Raw genomic sequence first — 21,727 nt, 5'->3', positions numbered from 1 at the left:
AAAGTGAATATAAATTAGAATGATGATAGTGCAAATTTAGCAGCGTCAGGGAGGACTTCTGTAGAATTTATTTGAAAAAGTAAAAAAGACTTTTGATCATCAGTGAAGCTCAGTAACAGGGATGTAATATAGGAGACAAGGTAGTTGTACAGAGGGAAATATAGGAGTTTTCTGAAAGAATAACAATCAGACTTTTACTTTCTTTAAAACTTCAAGCAAATACTTTGTTGCATTTTTTTTATTATACCATTTCATGTATTTGACACATTGTACCTGATTGCATGTTCTGTTTAATCTGTTTAAAAAAAGTATTTCTGGGAAATGTTTTGGAAACTTAGCACAATAGAATTTTGAGGGCTTATTTCTTAATGTTCTTCATAGCATAATTGCGTCAAGTATAGGATATTGCAGCCTGAAGAAACCCGTAGGATTTCCCGGCACCAGAAGCATGTGCAGCGTTCCAGAAGCTGGCAGGCTGCCCCTGTAGGCCTTTCTCTCCATCCTTTGAAATGTTGAAACATCTAGTCATCACTGCTGCAGGCACGATCCTGTGCTGGATGGACCCAAGTCTTGATCTAGTCTGGTAATTCTTAGTCACTTAAGACTCTTTGTTTCTTCTGCTGGTGTAATATGCCCATGGTTTGTTGTATGTACTTACGGGCTGCTGGATTGTGCTTGGGAAGCTTTAAGGTATCGTCTGTAAACTTTTCTTTCCAGTCCTTTATAAAACAAAACAAAACAACAACAAAAAACCCCCAAACGTTTTTCTTCTGCAATTTAGGCTTGTACAACTACTCCAGCCTGCAAACAGGTTGCACATGTGAGAATCCTGCTGACTTCAGTGGATATCAGATTCTTTATATTTAGATTATTAAATATGGATTTTTAAGCTTTCACCTCCTCAGGTAGCAGACAACTGGCCAAGGGCAAATTTTATTTGCACAGAAATGCATTGATTTGATTAAGTTTCCAAGTAAATGTAAATAACATTCTCCAGGATTGGGGAGGGGGTTATATTGTATTTTAAAGCATCTACATCTCAAGGTGCATTTGTCAAACACAGTGCTTTGTAGCCTAAAAGGATAAGACTTCAAAATGGTATTTCCTGCTTGTACTGAACAGCTAGAAAACAAAGATCTTTGAGACTAATTTGGTTTCCGTCTGGATGTGCTTCACTGTTTGCAACCTAACATTGTGATGCTGCCATCATTCATAGTGCTCGTCACTGAAGAAATCTACAATTCCATTCTGGCTTTCTGAGGTCTTGGTAGTGATGTTATTGAGTATCTTTGAATAACTAGTTGAATTTGACACACGTAGGAAATGTGCCATAGGGTAAAACAAACATCACTCCCATTCTTGCACGTGGCAGCTGAAGTGGCAGTGAAGAAGTCTGTGAAGAATGCCACCCTGTCCCTTGGCCAGCTTCCAGCCTCCCCTTCCCTATGGAGAGGAAAACCTATGAAAGGAGCTATATGTTACTATGCTATGCCAGATCTTTTTTTTTTTTAGTGCAGCAATAATGCTTTGAAAGAGAGGTATCTGGCTTCAGATACCTGTCCTGTATTTCTTATGGTACTTATTGACAGGATGGCCTGATTCTGTTATTAATGTCTATGATGTTAGAATTTCTATTAGCCTCATTCTGGAGACATTCAGGTAGCTAATGTTTATTTTGTATCTTAGGGACAGAGTTGCAGCCATCTCTGGTTAACTTTCTCTTTCCTTAACAAAAGGTTGTTTCTTCTTGATTTAATCTAAAGCTTGCTTAGGATGCACGCAGTTTTTGGTTATATTCAGCTGGCATCTGGGAAGTCTAGTAAGACCTAAGCAGCTTTGCAGCAAATCCAGAAGCCCAGTGGTTACAATCAGAGACCGTTGATTGCACACTATGGTGAGAAAGGTCCTTGGTTTTTTTTTCTTTTTTTCTTTTAGAATCCAGTGTGTAAAATATTTCTACTACTGTTCCCAGTAACTGCAAAATTTCTTCCAAACTTGTCTTGATGATACAGGATCTGAATCTTACGCGCAAGTGTTCAATTTTTAATCTTCCATTAATAATGGAAACTGAGAGTACACTGAGTTGTATATGAATTGGTTTTGGATTGATGTAGTGAGACGAGGTGAGCCCAAACATCTTCCTTCCCCTTCTTTTCTATCACTGCACAACACAACCCAGAGTTCCTAGGGTGACCGAGGGTCACGCGTCTGTGTAAGTCGGGCTGTTGCTTACTTAGCCTTAGGATTTTAGCTCCAGCATTGAAGTGGCCTAATGCTAACTTCTGTATTTGTATACATTAATTTTACATTTTACAACACACTGTGATGTTCCAAATGACAGCGTGATGCTTTCTGGAGAAGCAAAAAAAAGTTTTGGTGAGAGAAATTGAATTATTATACAGGAATAGGGAGCTAAAAGGAAAAAAAAAAACCCCAAACCAAAACATAACAGATTTCCTTTTGTGGTTTTGGGGGTTTTTTTGGGTGTTGTGGTGTGTGTTGTGGTTTTTTTTGGTTTAGTTTGGCTTTTTGTTTTAGGCTACATGATCATATTTGCTTTTTGCTATTTTAACTGTAGGCCAGCTACTTCAGTCTGCTTCAGATGAACTGTCCATAAAATGGGCATATCATCACTTGCCATACTACAGTCTTTGGAGATTTAATTAAAGACTGTGAAGCCCAATGAGTTCCTATCCTGATTAGAACCTCAGAGTTGTAAGGTGTTGCTATCAATAAATGCTGACATTTTAATTTTCATGTTTTTACGGAAAAGTTGTCCTCATGTAACTTTGTATATTATAATTGATGTACTTGTGAAAGCTAGAGAGCCTGTAGGTTAAGCTGTTCTCATTAGACTGTATAGGCTGCAAGAAAATATCAGTATTGTTAGTTTGTCATGTCTTGGAAAAAAATGAAGGACTTGAACTCCTTCCCCCTCCCCCATCATGTAGATTACAACAAAGTTATTTTCTGTAGTAGCAATTATTGGATGGAGTGACCTTTACCAATTTATGATATTGATGTAGTGGAAGGGACATTTTTCCACTTGACCTTTATGCAATGTGTCGGCTTGTCCTGTAGCACCAAATGAGTTGCAACTGACAGATTTGATGGAACACTAACTTGACAGGAACTTATTGTTTGGAAGAAGGTATGTGTTGAAATGTGGACCCTCTAGTAAATAACATGATAAAAGTTATTTGCATATCTTCCATCACTAAGGAACAACTTGCTTAGAAATGACTGCTGCCTAAATAGCAGTTTGAACACTGGTTAACTGAGATTCTAGCAAAACAGTCATCAAAGTGAAATTTCAGAGTAAAATCTATTGTTTTAACTCTTTTTCCTCTCTTTGTTGTTCTGTAACCAAATAACAGTGGTTTTCTATATTTTAATCTTGCCTGTTGTCTTAATACCTCTGTCCATAAAAGGGAGAGGAATAAAAGTCAGATAAACAGTTTTCAGTATACGACAAGGAAGACATGTCTCCCAAGAGGGTGGGAGGATGTGTGTGTGTGTATATATTATATATACACACTCCACCCAGAGATTGATATATATGAGTAGCTTCTTTGGTTATGTATTAATATATTAAAGAAATAATGGTCTGATATAATTCTGGGAAGAGAGAAGTTCTGGTTGTGGGGAGGAATGGGGAGCTATGAGCACATGTTAGGGTGAGGGTGGATAGCGTAAAGAGAACTGTAAAGGAAGGCCAAACGGTCCCTGCCCCACTGCTCCAGCCAGGCAGCAAAAATCAGCTGCTCTCCAGATCTGTTGAAATAAAGCAGGGAGACGATTGTGCTTTTTGAGGAGAAATTTAAAACCAAAGAACAATAGTCAGTTATTTCAGGTGTCTTGTATAATCCAGTATCTCTTTCTGCCCTCACTGAAGGTTCTGATACTTCCTGTAAATAAAATAATTCCACTTACAAAATGGATAAGACAAAATTGTAGTGGAACCTGGGATCTATCCGAGACTATTCAAGTAATGAATTATCATGGCTTTTTAAAACTACTGAGCAGCAGCATTGATAAAAGAGCAGCAAACACCATCTGTCTGATCTATGTATTTTACCACAGTTCTTCTCAAGCTGTCCAGTTGAGGTAAAGAGGAGCTGAACGGGTGTGGGAGGGGAAAGCAGCTCAGCTATCTTTTGTTGCATTTGCAAGGAAAAAAAAAAAAAAAGATGTTTATAGAGGTTGCTGTTAATGTTACTGTAATCCTTACTTGTTATTTCAAAAACAATCTGCTCTAACAATTTCAATAGAAGGGGATGCTGCTGGACAGAGTCAAGGTGGGAGGCTGGATAGAAATGTTTATTTTGCTAAGGGAAAAACAGGTGGTGTAGGTGTACTGGCATACAGTGAAATTCATAGCAAGATTCACTGCTGTAGCAATACTATTTAATTGTAACTCATGAAGAAGGTAGAGATTAGTTATTGTGAAGCTGTATGCTAATAAACTTATTTCTTGCAGTGTTTTCATTTGTAGCTAACACATGCTACAGAAGATAGTAGGCTTTAATGTGTTTATTTTACATGCTTGCAGATGTGTAGAAAGCTCAGATGCAGGGCTGGAAGCAGAACCCGTGTCTGGTGAGCTGCAATTCTGGGGCCTACAACAGGATCGTACTTGAAAGACGTCCTGTCTTTTGTATGTGGGTTTATACTAAAATGGTAAATCCCTCATCCTTTCTGGAGCACCAGCTTTTCTGAACCCCTTCTGGAGAGCGTGGCAATAGCCAAACCTCTCTCCCCAAGCTTGGATCCTAGTCGGTGTTCCTGCCCTTGCCTTTGCAGGCCAAGTCCCATCAAGGTCCCACTCTGCTCCTCTTGCCCCTTCCCTCCTGGCTCCCATTCTCACCTGGCTCTCAGTCAGCACAGATACTGGTCTGGCAGCTTTAATTTCCAGCCTGAGGAGCTCTGATGAGCAGGTGGAGAGGCTGCTGGAGGCAGTGAAACTTCATGGGCTCAGGCTGGAGCAATGCAGTGAGCCTGTATGTAAAATTTTAAAGTCTAGTAGTGTGAAGCATGGAGACCAGCGAAGGTGCCTTGGCACTGCTGTGCTCCACTCAGGTTAGACATGCGAGAGGCTCTTCTGTGGATTTGCAAGCTGGAGGTGGTCAAGCTGCTTTGCAGTGGCTGTCGTTGGCTGGGCTCTGCTGTTCCTGTGTGAATGCAATCCGGCTGGGTCTCTGACTGTGCTTGGTGCTCAGTGGGATGTCGTCTCATTTGTAACTGCTTCGCTGAATGGGGACCCAAGTGGAGTTAAAGGGTTATGGGATTTGTCTAAAGAGCCTTTTGGTCGTCTTCTCCCCACCGATCTTTGTCAGCATCCTCCCGTGTGCAGCCCTGTCTGCTGCCTTGTGCGCTCCGGAGGTAATTCTTAAGCCTGAAGCACGTCCAGAAGCTCTGTGCTGGGACAGTGGGGATAGCTGCAGAGGCAGGATCAAAAGAATATCATAAACATGAAAAAAAATAAAGTGTGTATGTGTGTGTGTAAGGGAAGAAGGTAGGGGAAAAATGATTTAAAAAAAAAAACCACCAAAACTCCAGGATCCCTTTTGTTCAAATAGGAAAGTGGGGCTGGGCTTTATCTGCTTTTGAAATTAGAAAATGAAAAGGTGACTCCAGGTGGTAATAATCTTTTATAGGGAACAGAGTCCTGTAAAAGAACAAAAGGGCACTAACTTTTAAGAAAAGGTCAAATTATGAAAGGGATAATACAAGGTTTCTTATGCAAGCAGCAGTTCAGGTTGTGTAATTACAACAATCCTTTTATCTGAAGATCTCACACAGGTGTTAATTAAGCCTAATGAGGCCCCTATAGAGCAATTGTTACTATCTACATTTTTACAGACAGAGGACCTAGAAGCTGAAAGAAATGGGGTTATTCATTTAAGATTGTGTTATGCAGCCCTGTAGAATTGGTGCTCATGAGACACTGGGCAGAGCTTGACTTGAAGCCACCTGGCACAGCCATGGGCAGAACCCTTTCCATGAAACCATACTGTATATTCCTACTGCTTTTTTTGCCTGAAAATGTAGGTTTGTGTAGATGCATAAAAAGAAAGTGTGGACTAAGAAAAGTTACTGTTTCTAGATGGGTTGTCTTGATTATGCCTGTAACTACTCCTATTGTGGTTTTTTTTTCTCCTAACATTATGCTTAAAATTTACAGGTCCTGTGATGTTTTGGTTAGCATTCAGTGATTTGAGAGCCTTATGGGAATCAGCAATAAAAATATACCTATGTTGGTGAAGTATTGTATGTTAATTCCTTTCATGTGTTCGTTTCAGTCTTTCCAACGCAGAGCAGACTGATAGATTGTTTTGTGAGCTCCCTATAGGGAAATCAAACAACTCTTCACTGTTGTTTTTCTTCCTATAATACTCTTAAGCTGTTGATTCCACAAGAAATTCTGTACAAATGCTGATGGATGGGTGGGGGGAACAGAATTTTGAGATACTCTTAGAACACTGTGTTTGTAGGACATTGTGAAAACATAACTGCTCAGCAATGTAATGGCTAAGAATCTGTTTTGGAAGACTTAGAAAATACTTAAAGGTAAAGACTGCTTGGGGTAGTTTGTCTTCCTTGGCTTTCTGTGCCAGTTAAGGGAAGGTCTTCTCATTTTCATGCAGTGGAACAGTTCATGGCAGTAAGTAGGTAGTGCAAGGGCTGTAACATGTGCGTAGGGAGCAGGAGTAGCCTTTGTTTCAAGGCAGTGCTTTAGCAGAAGGTGGTGACTTGCAATGTAATACGTTACACTGCTGCGAAGCTGCTGACATGAAGTATGACATGATAGCAGGGGAAGTGCCTCCTCTGAGGTTATTGCAGTGAGGTGCAGCTTTGTTCTAGCTCAGTGTGACAGCCCGTTTCTGTAGAGAGAGTTTTACTTTGCACGGTGCTCTGAACCCTGCAAACTTTCTGAATTATTTACAGAATTTGGTGCCATTTTGGGAATGTCATGAAATATTGAATGTTTTGAAATTGGGGGTCAATTGGACAAAGTATGCTTGAGATGTAGTTTCGGGGGGGGGGGGGAAGGGTTTACAGCTTTTTCATTTGATAGTCTCCCCCCCCCCCGTTGCAGGATCCAACTACAGTTGTGACTGCCCAAAATTATTTAAATTGTTTTCTGTTTACCCTGTGTATGCTTTGGTACCAAAAGCAGTCTTGGGAAAGCAATGTTGAAGATGGTAGTTAAGAAACAGGCAAGAGCTCAGTGTTTGTATATGTAAGCCAAATAAACAGCATGTGTAGGTTAAATAGTTAAAAAGCTTTATTTTGTCTGTTTTTGTATCTCTGTGCCCCACCAAAAGTTAACTTTATTCTAACCTTTGTTCATAGTCTGGAGTATGGTGGGGGAGAAAGGAGTTTTGGTGGAGGCCTCCATGTAAATCTGGCAGTGTAATTTGAAGTCCAGCAGAAATGCAGGAACCCAAATCACTTTCAGGAAAGAAAGGAGACTGAAGAAGCAGATGCTAGCTGAGCTGGAGGGTGTAGGAAGGGAAGAGGATGAAGGGGCAGAGAAACAGAGTGGGGGGAAACTGGGGTGTGAAGGTGTCTGTGAGTTGCTGAGGAGAGGGAATTGATTCGTGAGCCAAGTTCAAAGGGAAGGGCAGGAAATAAGTCACCAGATATTAACAGTCAGCAACTATTCTGTGTTTAAGCAATTTCCTTTGCCATTGAATTCAGATTCCTTGAGCTGGTGGAAATTATTGGGTCTGACAGATATAAGGAAGAAATTTTTTATGATGAGTGAGGTGAAATACTGACACAGGTTGCCTAGGGAGGTGGTGGATGCCCCATCCCTGGAAACATTCAAGCTCAGGCTGGATGAGGCTCTGAGCAACCTGATCTAGTTGAAGACGTCCCTGCTCATTGCAGGGGGGGTTGGACTAGATGACCTTTAAAGGTCCCTTCCAACCAAAACCATTCTATGATTCTATGAAATTTTAAAATTTGTGAATTGATTTTTGACTTATGGCAGGCAAAATAGTCTAAGAACGAATTACAAATGTTGTAAACGGTTCTCTCTTATTGCTTGCTTTCTTAGAATATGGCCTTTTCTGGATGAAGTAGAACAACGTAACTTCTGGGTGCTAGAATAGTGGTGGATGGTGGAAATTGGAAACATGGCTAGGCTGAACTAAGCTAGCATCTTTAGTAGTTTTTAAACTGTTTTTGGTTTTGCATCTACTGATCCAGAGTGCTTGGGAAAGGTATTGGATTAATTCAAGGGTTAAGTTTTAACTCTTGAAGAGGGATAAAGAAGGAACAGTGAAAGAGCAAATTAGATGTATATATTTGAGATTATGTAGGCTACTAAATGTGAGAGTGGAGACCTGGAATACAAGAAAACATTGAGCACTATTGTGGGAAGTCAGGAGAGGGAATGCAGGAAGAAAAAAGGTTTTCTTTAACCAAAAGCATAATTCTGGCATTCAGGTACTCATCCATAATGAATGGATGTACTGTTTGCAGTTCAGCTACCACAAAGACTTCCTTTATCATCTTTCTCACCTTTTGTTTCTAGAGCAAAGCTTCAAGTTTCCTTGTAGAGTTCCCCAGTGCAGTTTTCAGAGCAATCGGTTTGGGGTTATGTGCACATATTTGTACTCTCTTTATAGTTCTCTATGTATAATATCCATTCTGTAAGAAAGAATATTTGATACCTTTTCATCAGTGTGCCTTGCCACAGAAGGAAGATAATATTGTCTAATTGCATTTTGGTGGTGATGATCTTTAGCTGGTGGCTTAAGGAGGACTGCAAGCTGATTTCTTCATGTATTATAGTCCTTGGGGAACATTGCATAATTTAATATACGCCATATTTTAAAATATGTGCTATTGTCTTTCAAACTTCAACTTAAAGCAACTCCACACCTACTCATTGGTGTTTCTTAGCCTAGGCTTCGTGCTGCTTTGCTGTGCATTTTTACAGCATGGCTTTTAAAAGTATGAAGAACCACCTTTGTGCAGCATTTCTTATATTGTCTATACTAGTTGGGACTTCTATCACAACAACAAAAAATGGTGTGCTTTAGGATGATATTCTCAATATATTCAGGTTAGGCAATAACAAAGGAGCCTTTTCTTTGACAGCTGGAACAAAACACTTTAGATTCACAATATGTGCTTAAATAAAGCCTGGTACAAAAAAAAATCTCAACATAATCTGACTGTGTCTCTAGTCATAAAATCCTTGATATAAAAGCCCAGATATAGTCCATCAGACTTAAATTTCTTGTTAGAGTATTTAGAACTTGCTTTATAAAAATGACTGGTTTCTCACAATATAATGCAATTAGTTGTAGAGTATGGCGTTGTTTCACTGTTAATTGACTGGCCTGTCTTCTAATCAACCTGTGGCATTTATTCAGAGGCAGTGAAGAAAGGCAGATGTTGGCTTAGAGATTCCTGGAGCAAGGAAAGGGACATAGTGAACTGGGATTGAATTGTCCTCATTCAACATTAATATATAGCTGACAGTTGTTCATGTATGTGAACTGTGCTGATTGGAAACCTTTACCAAAGCTCTTCCTTTACCATCTCCAATAAAAGAAGGAGCTGTATTGCAAGCTGAGGAGCTTTGCATTGATTTCTGCTAGCTTCCTTGTCTTGAGGGATCTTTTTAAGAGTAGAATTTAATTCAGAATAGGGATCTGTGCCATTGTGCTGCATAGCCTTACTTTTTAAAAAATGCAGATTCAGCCTGGAATCAGTGGTATGTGTTTTTCTTTATTTCTGTACAACTTCATATGTAGTGACAGTACTGTCAGCACTGCTTACAAAATAACGTTGATATATAAAGTGCACCAGTAATCAGCTTGTTTTTTCCTTTAATGTATCTTTCGATGTTATTGTAAATTATTTTTACTGTAAAGTCATATTGGAAATGAAGCTCTCTCAGTGGTTTCATTGGAAACTTGACGTTTACAAAAGAATATGAAAAGAAAACAGTCAACGGGGCACAGTTTATTTTGTATTGTGACTTGACTAAAACAGAAACGATGTCTCCAAAAATGCCTATGCATTAAAACTCTTGTGCTGTTTGAAAGAATTTACAAATGCAGCAAATCTGAAGATAAGGACTATTTGGGATAGACACTGTATAGAATTGTACCTTTGTTTCAGTTCAGTTACAAGGATGAATAAGGGGATGTCACAAACAGAAAACCATCCACTATTTCAGCAACTGTTATGAGTGTCAGGCACTTTAACAAATGTAATTACTCCAGCATTTAGAAAATTATGGAAGTGGCTAGTTTATGCTGCAATGTGAAATATTTACAAAGCTTTTATTAAAAATGTTGCTGTTCAAAATACTATAAAAACTTAGTGTTTTTTGGAAGTATCAGATGAAGGCAGTGGTGATTAAACGGCTTCTGATACACTGCAAGTATCGTGCATCATTTTCACCCATACTGTGCGTCTGATGCTTTGTCCTCTCCATTTGTCTTTTTGGCTGTCATTTGTTTTGTTGATTGGAAATTCATTGGAGTAGGATTTTTTTTTCCCTGTTGTCGGAGCCTAAAACAATTGGGTTCTGGCCTCCATTGGAAGCTCCTCTGTGAGATGATAGTGGCAAATAATAACTACTTTGCTTGCAGGATAGTCATGTTACAGGAAATTGTGACGTAGATTTATCCAGATAGTCCTGTTGTGCCTTAAACTCAGCTCGGAAAGAACAGCTGTAAGGATAGTTCAGCCTATGTTGTTTCAGGTGATAACGAGAAAGAAGCATGGACAAGCAAAATTTTTCTAACACTGGCCAAGTAACTTCAGAGATTAATCACCCAAGTCAGGACTCTGACATTTCCCGCTAGGCTCTCCCCCTTCTTTCCCAGAGTCGTGCTGGAAGAACCTTTCTGGCTTTGTGGCTTCTTGCTCATCTTCCTGCTGACGTTAGAAGTAACTGTACCTACATCCTCACAAACCCCACTGAGTCCTACGGCTTGTGCCCGTAAGTCACTGCTCCATTTAACTGTTAGTACTAAGAGACAGAGAACACGTTACAGATCTGAGTCACAATCTGTGAGCGGTGTTGCTGCTATGGACATTCTGTGAAATAAGGGCACTGGTCAAAATTTATGCTGAAAGCCTACACTAGGCTTGCACTAGCACCTTTCTGGGAAGAAGTTCTATATACAGCATAGACTTTTCAGTGTTAAGATGTAAACTGTAAGTGGGAAACTTGGTGTTGAGCTTTGGGGGAACCAACTGTGAAACTTCTGAGAATTTAGCATTTTGTTCAAAGCCTAAATGAATGCTCTTAAATTCAATATGAATTAGAGAGGGGAAATCAATATCTGCTAATGTGTCAAGCTTCTTTTTATAATAACAGCTGAAATGTGTCTGTTCTTGTATTTTTTAAAGCTTTCAGACTTCCCAACTCTGCTGCAACACTGACATTCAGTACATTAAACTCTGATGTGTTATGTATGTTTTAAGGAGGCAGCAATTTCCTGGCTTGTAACTGTTATGGACTAATGGGGGGAAATGCAGAGGTTGCTGGGAGGCAGAGAGCCTGCTTGAGCAGTCCTTGTAAGAAATCCTTCAGATGCTGTTCTCCATTGCTTTTCTCGCAGGGACTATTTCAAGTACCAGGTTTCCTTCCCTTTCCTCCCCCACCTGATTTTTATATACTAGTGTCTCGTTGCTGGGAAGGAAAAAGGAGTGGAGAGATGGGAGACAGCTGATTTTGCCTGCAGCAGGGGAAGCTTGTGGCGTCAAATGTGACATCAGGTTGTTGCTGTGCATGTTGGCTGCTCTGATGCCATGAGTCTGGCTGGGAATGCAGGAAACCTATTCTCTTGTACTCTTCAGGTTACTAGTCTTTTAACTGTAAATAGCAGCAGAATTGGAGGCAAATGTCAATCTAGCACCTCAGTAGGGTAAAGCAGGAATTAGAAGAGTTTTTTCACCTGGACTAAGAGTGTCAAATAACTGAGGAATACACACAAAACAAAGAATTATGGAGTTGTAGCACTCTACAGATTTTGGCCCTCCTGCTTTGGGGTGAATTCTGTAGCAGTTGCTTCCAGCTCCAAAGGGTGTGTTCAACAGCCAGGAGTTTGGTTTGCTCAGCTGTTCCTCAAGGTAGTCTTGATAGTTCAGAAGCACAGCTGGAGTGCCGAATTTCACAAAGTTGCCTTTTTGGTTGGAATGGAAAAAATGAAGTGGTGGGTAAGCAGTGTAATTTCATTTGTGTTTTGCTCTAGCAGCCATTATGCTCTAGTCTTCTATGAACTGAACAGAAACGTTTGGCTGTGGTACCCAGGGGGTTATAGCCTTGTCTGGAAAGCTTTAGCCTCTGCTTACTGGTCTTTCCAGGAGCTACTTTTTCCACTGACTGCTGGAAGTATTCCAAGGACCCTGGCCCAAGTAGCGTTTTAGTTCAGCATAGGTGTGTGAGCCTTTGAAGGGAATCTCCCAATTGTCCCATTTACAATGCTTCGTTTTGCATTGTAGAGCAGTCTTGGAGTGCATGGACTGGTCTTCTTTCAGGTGGAACAAAGTCTGAAGATGTGCCTGAGGGCTTCCAACTACTAACTGGCCTTTGATCCATGAGACTACACTAAACCTAGTCTGAAGAAAGAACCTCTGAACTGCTGATGTTGGGGCCTTAGTACTGAACTGTTTTGCTCTGCAGATGTGCTCCTTTTAGTCCACATAGTCAGTAGGGTGGGTGTAGCTCTGGGGTACAGCTGCTGCTCCTGTCGCTTCTGCGGGCTCTTCCAGTGTCTGTCCCAGCTCCATGCCTTCTTGCAGCCAGCCTTGCCCGGGTGTACAGTTTGACTCTGCACTGGGCTTATTTTGCTGGTTTCCATATGCAGGGCTGAATAGAAGGTAGAAGAGGGTTTGCTCTGTACCAGTGACCAGACAGCACATGGTAAGGGCTAGCTGCTCAACTATCCAAATGTAATCTGAAGCTCCCTTTCATGCGTATCCAGTGTGTTAGGACTTGCAAGGAATTGAATGTCTTCCACTGTGTATCTTTTTGGTACTGTTAAATGGTTAATTATTTTATCCTTAACTTAAGAGCACGTGCATACTCCAGTAGCTTGTAATGCCTTCAGTTCTTATGACAGTATGTGTCTTTATGTGTCATATTTGGATATTAATTGGTCTGCAAGTAATTTTGCAGGAGGCTAATGCTAGTAATTGGGCCATAGACACCTTGCTTACTAGTCTGTTCTCCAGCTGCATTTCAGTCACGTATTCAAGCTCTGTATTAGACTTCTCGCTTTCTCGCCTTTGTAGCATTGCTTTAGCTAATATAAGTCTCTTGTTCCTGGAAAATGAGCAGTGCAGTTTTAACATGACGATGCCTAAGTTATTAATGTGCAGGGAAGGAAAAGAAGGAATGTTTTATTTACAGTAAAAAAAAAAAAGAAAAAGAAATGAAATGCCTAGTAAGATCGTCAGACTTCAGGTTTAAAATTACCAAATGGGGTACGTGTTTAAATAATTCATAATTCCATTTTGAAATTCTCTGTTATAGTATATTTTGGAGACCAAAACCATAGATAGCCTGAGAAAAGAGAAGTTTCTGGTGGATAGATGTAGATTTTTTTTCTTTTTTTTTTTTTCCCCCTCCTTTTCCCCTCAAGCAGTGAAGTGATCTAGAGGAGTATTGTCTTGCTCAGGAAGTCTTTCCGCTGACAGACATTAGAGGTTCAGGAACAGTATCAAGGTAAAGGGACACTTTGCACCCTGGTTCTTAGTTTCTTCTCTATAAAGACCTGCTGCTGTGCATGGTTGGAGACAGGCTGCTAGAGGGGTCTTTGGATCTGAACCTGGGACTTCTTTAGTTCTTACAAAATAGGTAACAATGTCTTTGATGCTGAGTATTCAAAACCACTTCAGTCATCTTGGAAGCTTTAAGTTTTTAAGAAAGTAAATGCTGGGGAGGTTATCTGGCTCTGGAAGTAGGTAAGAAGAAGATTTTAGGGCTGCAGTGTGTGATTTACGCCTGTAAACCGTACACAAATCATGGTTTAGGTCCTTCAGATTTTTGGGGGAAGTGAGGGAAAGAGGGGAGGGGCTTGTTTACAGGACTGTGGGGCAGAATTGACTAGCCTTCTCTAGTTGAACTAGCTGAAGAAACACTTTCATAATGTCCAGCAATTTGTAGAATAGCATGATTAATCATCTTCCGACCTATCGGCAAAGAACAGATAGAAATAAACATAAATATATGCAGTATGTAGCAAATAAGGTTCTACCCTTACTGTGATGATTTTCTTAAATGTTTTTTAAATGATGATAAATAGTTCTGATAAAGTGAACCTTGTGCTCAAGGGAATAAAACCAATATCAGAATATGTAAAAAGTAGAGAGGTAGTCAGATGTTCTCATATGGTCAATTAAAAATATGGAAATTGCTTTGTTTGCTCAAAGCTATTACAAAATACAATCTTTGGAGACAATGTGCTTCTCTGACTGTGTTCTGTTTAATTGAGAACAGCAGCTAGCATCTTCCAGGCCTTTACTCTGGGTTGGCTATAAATTGAGTGGGATGTCTGAAGTGCACTAGGGAGTAGCAGATTGGGAGGGAGGGTAATTTAAGGGTTAACTTTTGCTGTTTGCACTGAAGTAGAAGCTTCATCTAGGGTATCCGTAGGACTGCTGCAAGGCAGCAAGCTAGCATCAGAATACAGTAAGATAAAAGGCTGGTAAAGAGAATTAAGCCTCATTCCATTCCAAGTGCTTGTCTGTGAAACAGTATGTGTTGAATGCATGAAAGTTCCTTCATTTCAGAACTTCATCAAACAGGGGGTTTGCTTTTTCATGTAAGCTGTGTGTTAAATGACTTATTTTGAGGTGAAGTATCAGACAGAGCAACGAAGTATTAAGCCCTTGTGTGTGATGTAGGTATCTGAGTGTGTGTGGTTTCTTTTGGTGTCAGTCCGTTGGTGAGCTCTGGGATTCTGTGAAGGTCTTTTCTGTGTTGGAATAACATGTTTAAAAGACTAAAATGAGGGTAAAAGACAGTGGTGTCCTTGAGTCTGATGGCTTACAAATAGCAAAGGCCTTCTGTGTCTGCTGCTTGGCTGAAAAATCCTAGAAAATATGGTGGGAAGTGATCTCAGGAGAACACATTTGATCTTGCTGGCCTTGACCTTAAAAACTATGCCAGAGGTATTCCTGAGAGATGTTTGTCTGACCTGAAAACCAACACTGGTGGAGATTTCCTGCCTGTCCCAAGCAGATTGTTTTAGTGCTTTACTATATCTAATGTCTTTCCTCATGTCCTTTACTGCAGCTCAGGTTTGTTACTGAGGACTCGAGTTTTGAGGAGAGGTGAATAGCATTGTATTACTGCTTTCTTTGCAGCTGCCTGGTATGTAATGGTACTGGAAGCTACTCCTTTCAGTCTTTATCTCCACTAGATTGAGGAACCCTGCTTATTGCCCTCTTTTTCACATGTCCTATGTGCTAGACTTCTGATCATTCCCATTACTTCTGCTCGGTCCAGATCTCTCTTGAGCTGCAGTGCTGAAAGCCGGACTGAGATGAGCCTTGTTTGTGCGGTTCCCTGCTCTGTAGCTGGCACTGAAGTTCCTTAGTCTCTCCATGCACTGAAGACATCAGCCAGGTCAAACCACGGGGTCTCCTTTCCAGGAGAGGAGCCTAAAAGCTGAGTGATGCAGGGTTTAGCTCGGTGGTGTTGGAGTCTCTTGAGATGTAACCCCTAACTGCAATGCTGAAAGGATAAAAAATCATTTAGTGCTGAGAGATAACAAGCAGAGATATAGCCAGCAACAGTACTTATAAAATGCCAGTGGAACAAATTATTTAGAAACGTCTGTTAGTAGAAACTAATTGAATACTGTGTAGGCTGGAATATATAAAGCAGGATGCAGCCAAGAATTAATAGAGAGAGAGAATGAATTGGCATGTGGATGCCCTCATCTGTTTTCCTTCCCAAAATAGCCTGTTTCTAGGGCCAGGATGGGTAGGAGTAGAACAATGAAACAACTGGACACACAAACACAGTGTGAGCATAATGATGTCAAAGAACAAGGACAACATCGTTAAAATGGCTGTAGAGGGTTGCCACAACTCCTGCTCAGGTAACACAGGAAGCCCGAAGGTGAACGGTTTGAGTAAAAGGAGGTGTTTCCACATGTTTTGGTGTTCAGCGGTCATTGGTCGCAATCCAACCCTTGCTTTTCTGTTTGTAACAGTGATATTTTTGATGGCTGTGTTTGAAATTCCATGCGACATGCAAATGCCGATCCGTTTTTCTGGTCAAAGTATGGGCTGGGGAGTCTCATCTGGGCCCAAATTCTAATTTCCTTGTGGTGATAGGGATAGGACAAACCTGTTCAGCTGTGGTCCCTGAGGAACACACCACAGATGTGGTTCACCTCCACTGCTGAAAAGGTGTTTCTGCTTTGCAGGAAGAGTATGCACACATGTGCACGTGGTTGTTGGGGGCAAGGCCTGGACCCTGTGGTAACTTGGGTGGTGGTCATTTCAGCTGGAGCTTTCTGGCAGCGTTTTGCACCCTAATAATAGCAACACCATGAGTTTACCCCAGAACAGTCTGCTGGCCCAGGGAGATCTAGTCTCATTAGTACATTATGTGTCTTCGTTCCACCCCATCGGCACAGAAGGGAGATCAATACTAATGATAGATTATTGTAAAAATGGATCATTTCACTAAACCAGCAGATGTAAACAACCCCTCTTCTTAAAACCCCTTGGAGGATAAAGAAAGAGAATAAGCAGTAAAAAGCATGCACAGATGGATGTTACTCTGATAGTAACGTGCATTGAAAATGTTAGAAGGGAAGGAACACTAATCACACAAAATTGTAGGCAGTGAGGTCATGAGGAAAGTACTGAACTGTAAAGGTTTTCCATTTGTGGCCTAGCTCAAAACCCTCTGATCTGACTAATCAAAGCTGTTCTGGCTTGTTATCTGTCATGTACGTGATTTTGCTAGTATACTGGCACTGTACAAAATACACGTACCAGAAATAATAATTTGTAATTGGAACTATGTTCCTTTGTTTTTCACACAGGGACAGAAAACAAATAAGAACTAACTTATACAGAGAAGTGTTTAGTCTAATAAATTTATAGAGTTATGGTAGAGACAAAGCAATCTCTTAAGGACCACTGTTATTTTTATTTAAAGTTGAAAGTAAAACTTTCTGTTGGATGATAAAGTAAGCATAATTCAGGAGAGCCCAGAATGTGATAATTGTTTAATTGCTATAATTGCATGTGCATTTTCTGCTGAAATATATTGCTGATATATCATATGTGATTCTTCACATCTTGACCTAATAAATGCAATTTTTTAAGAGGTCAGATTTTAAATGTGTAACTGCCATCTAAGGTTGTTTTAAAATTGGAGCAGTGAAGAGTAGGAGTTTTCTTAGAATCTAATTCAGAGCTGTTGCTGTAGGAAAAGAGCACTGATAACTTTGAACCAATTCTTTGGAGCCTTACCAAATTAAAACTCTGTGAAAGCGCTGGGAAGCCTGCAGTTTTGTTCTTGTTTTAGAAGAAAGTAGCTTAGCGTCCTGGTTATCTCATGTTTTCCATCGTAGTTGTAGTAATTAATCCTTGTGCAAAACAGACCGATGTATTTTATCAAAAGGAGAAGAACCATTTGTGAGGTGGATTTTACTTCTTGTTGATTGACCTTTTTTCTTCTTCAGGTAAAATGGAACCTCTTTATCACTGTTAAGTAACTTTTTTTTTTTTTTTAAATTTAATTTCTAGCTGATAAATTTAGACGGAAACTGGAAGAACTGGAGAAAGAGAAAAAATCTTTAAAATTTCAGCTTCCTTCAAGGCATCCTTCAGTTAGCAGTTTTTTGGATAGATTTATTATGCAAGTTCAAGCAGCATTGCGCTGGGCTGCTGATCATCGGTAAGTTTGTTGATTCTTTATGTAAAACGATGCTTCTGTTTTTCTCAAAATGTGGAATAAAATTTATGAATAACTTTTTATTAAAGAGTTTTAACGACCTTCTAACATATCAGTCTGGAGCTTCTTTATGAAAATCCACCCCTGCCCCCCTTTTTTTTCTTTCTACAACTCTCAGAATTGCCCTGAAAAACATTGATCATGATGAACTGGTGAATTAAATGGAACTTTTCTCACTGATGTTGAGAGGGAATGGGATCGAATCCTTGACACAGCAGCTTGAGCATACAACAGCAAGGCAGCTTGAGCAGCGGTTCCCCGCAGAGTTAATTCTGATGCTCCTTTATAGGCAATGAAAGGACATTTAAATGTAAAGTAAAAACAGATTCTTTTTTGGTATGAATAGATCTTTGGGAGCTTCCTTTTATGCATCACTTGTTAGGTGGCAGTAATGTGCTCAGCACTGTACAAAGTCACAAAAATAAATTCTCAGCCTTCTCTTGAAGGGATAACAACTTCAAAGATTGGGGGAATGCAAGATGCGTTGGATGACCCAAGGGAGGTAGTTAGCTTAGGAGGAAAAAGTTGTCTCTGTTTCTAGGTCTTTCTTCAGCTATGCTGCTGGTTACTGTTGTTAGAAGAGGATTCTTCATAGGTATTGGAAGCTGTTCTCAAATGCAGTAGCACAAATGAAAGGAGGAAAAACCTTTCGTTTTCTGGGAGCTTGTACATATAAAGGCTGCAGTGTGCTAGTCAATATGTTTGAATATAATTTTTGATATACATGAAAACTAGAGAAAATTGGTACAGATAATAGGATTTTACTGTGAAATTTGAAACTATTAAGGGTATTTTTAGCCTCTGTTCATAGTATTTAGTAATGAGGCAGGTTTAAAACAAACTGCGCTCCCTCAGACCTGTTTCCTCCTACCTTCTGAGGCCCTAAGAAGCTGTTTTACTGTTCCTTAAAGATTAGGACACAACATTCTGTATTTTATCATTAAGAGATGTTTGCTCTATGCATTAATTTGTAATAATGATTTTGGCTTCAGAGGTGGTGTTGTCTTTGGTGTTATAGAAATTGAGTCACTAAAGCATCCTTGAAATACATAGTCTGCTTATTTTTTTCCTATATAATGTATATATAATATATTTTTTTACATAAAATATATATCATTTTTATATAATATATACACTTATGAAAGTGTTCCTGTTCTTTGCATGATTATATTTGTAACTCTTCTCTTTGCACAGGTCTGAGAGCAGTGCCACTCTTCAGGGTCAGATGAATATCCTCTTCACTTTTCTGTCTTGTGCACAATGCTTTCTTTGAGCTTGAGTTTGACTGTTGTTGTGACACCCTTTCTTCTTCTCGCTTGATTCTTGTAGCCTTTCATACTGCTTTGTCTGTGGTCCAACTCTCTTGTTGATGCAGCAAGTGTACCCTTTGTCTTTAATAGGGGTGTTTTAAATTTTTTTCTGTTCCAACAGTAGTTTTAGATAGAACAGGGTGGAAAACATGACCACTTCTCCAAGGAAAATTTGTAGGCTTCACTTTTATTTTCCTTTTTAATCAGAACAAAACGAACATACCCAAGATTTCTTTTTTCACCTAGAAAATTAAACAGATTATCAGACTAGCCCCAGAAGACCAGATCATTGCAGTTTTACTGTAGTTAAGCCAGTCTCATCTTTTTGCAAATAAAGAACTTTTTAAATTAAATGTGTGTATGGCAGGTTATTTGTTTAATACATGAGACTGAAATTCATACCCCGTTTTTGTTTTACTTGATTAAATTATGAGATGAGTTTTTATGTTGAATGCATTCAGTGTTGACATAGGATATTGGGGGCAGGTGGTAGGAGCCAGGTTTGGTTATGTTTAGCTTGGGAACAATACCATGTTTGTGCAATCACCCAGGTTTGGTGAGATCAGAGAGATCTTCTTTCTGTTTCCTCAGTACCAAGTAGGCAGATGTACATGGGATTTCCAAGGAGGTTCTGGGAATAACCTGTGTTCATTGTGGAATGTTTCCTAAATTTTGACCATCCACTCAGAAATTTCTATTGCATACAGCTCTTGGAAAGATGCAGCTCTTACTAAAAGAAGGCGGCTTCAGAGCTGCTGGGAGGTGTGGTCGGCTGTAGCCACAGCAATCTGTGATGATGATAGGGCACATACACAGTGGTGGCCTAACACCTTATAATATGGGTGTCTCTGATCTCTTTTGTTATTACAGAAATACAGTTATACTGTCATTATGCCTATTTTGTGTAAGTATCAATGCGGGGTTTTTTAGTGCCAGGGTTTTATTTTGCTTTTTCAGTACATTCTGCAGCCCATAGAGAGGTAGTAAAGCATGTGTCTTCTGATGGCTCTGCAGAAGAGACAGGAACCTCTTGTTCTACACACTTGTTAAACAGCCGTGCATGGAGATCATAATTGCGTGATTAATCATGCTTAAAACAGACTTGTGATGCATGTTTTGTATGTGGCATGGATGTATTTGCTTTGCAGGATTATGACGGGAAACGATGCTTCAAAAACGTTCTTCGTTTGAGACAGTATTTTTTTAAACAAGATACTGAAACGTATCTGTACCTTTCATGTGGAAATGCACGCACTTGTCTCTAGAGGTGGACGCAGAAATGCAATTGGCCTTGCAAGTGCGCGTGCCCTTATGCAGGAACATGCAAGACAAAATAGGTTTGCAGATGTGTTTTGAGAGGCTGATTATAGAGTTGATGCTTAACGTAATGCACTGATTACATTGGGGTCTAGTCATGCAAAGATTTACAGCCGAGGGTCGTACTGACCACTGTGAGGAATCCCACTGACTGCAATTTTGAAAGAACTCGCTGTGCAAGAGAAGTAAAATTTGGCATCGTGGAGCAAACACTCCAGATGATCTCTAATGTAGTCTCCAAAAGCTGACAGAAGCTGCAAAAATGGCTTTGGCAAGTTTCTAAACTTCTGTCTCGGAGAGATTTTTCTCTGTATTGATAGAAATTACATGCCTTAGTTTTGTCTCTTTCAAGGCAGTGATGGATACATTTCTGAAATATGAAAAAGCTGGGGGAAGCCTGAAGCTATACAAGTTTTCCTTTTTCCTTCTTCAGCGTGTTGTAAAAACAGTGTAAATGTTTGAGATAATAAAGGAAGATATGCCAAGGAAAAATCTCTTGTTCTCTAACTGTATCCGTTTAAGATGTAATCATTCTGGTGATGGAGTGTTATGACTCTGAAGGTAACGCATAGCATTCTGATCTATTTAATCTTTGAGAGGTCAATACTCAGCAATAATGCTAATTTTTAGCTTTTGTCATTTTTTTTTTTTCAAAGGGTTAGACGTGAAGAAACCCAGTTGTGGCATGAAAATGAACATAAGCTTTTGAGATCCACTTATCAGGAGAGGATGCAGGTTTTGGCCACAAAACGAAACCAACTTTTTCAAGAAAAGAAATGGTTACAGGTAACAGGACTGCAAAGTTGTCTATAAGAACCAGTGCTGCATGGGGAAAAGCTTGTGAGCTGTCACACAATTAAATAAATTTATTGTAATAGTGACTTTGCTTCTGTGCAGCAATTAGAGCTTTGGCTGTAGTCCAGTTGATAATCTAAGTGATGATTGGAGATGGCAGCCACAGGAGTTGTGTTAATCTCATTATGGAGAAGCAGAATTGGAAGGCGCTGTGGCTTGTGTGCGTGCTTTAACTTTCCTCATTATCTTTTTAAGTGTGCTCTTTATGTTCTAATTTGCCATTTTAATATTTCACTGATCTTCAGAAATTTTTATTTGAAGACAAAAAGTTTTCATCTGC

At 39.8% G+C, this 21,727-nt stretch overlaps 1 protein-coding gene across 1 annotated transcript in view; it reads left to right on the top strand.

Annotated features, from left to right (window-relative positions):
* Positions 1-21,727, top strand: part of DISC1 (DISC1 scaffold protein) — a 208,812-nt gene that overhangs the window by 43,014 nt on the left and 144,071 nt on the right. Inside the window, 2 exon segments of the mRNA XM_069800752.1 lie at positions 17,758-17,908; positions 21,249-21,378. Of these exon segments, the coding sequence (XP_069656853.1) occupies positions 17,758-17,908; positions 21,249-21,378 (281 nt within the window).

The sequence above is a fragment of the Haliaeetus albicilla genome, chromosome 13, assembly GCF_947461875.1.
Source record: "Haliaeetus albicilla chromosome 13, bHalAlb1.1, whole genome shotgun sequence".
NCBI classification, from domain to species: domain Eukaryota; kingdom Metazoa; phylum Chordata; class Aves; order Accipitriformes; family Accipitridae; genus Haliaeetus; species Haliaeetus albicilla.
The sequence above is the reverse complement of the archived record's forward strand: the minus strand, read 5'-3'. Positions and strand labels throughout refer to the sequence as shown.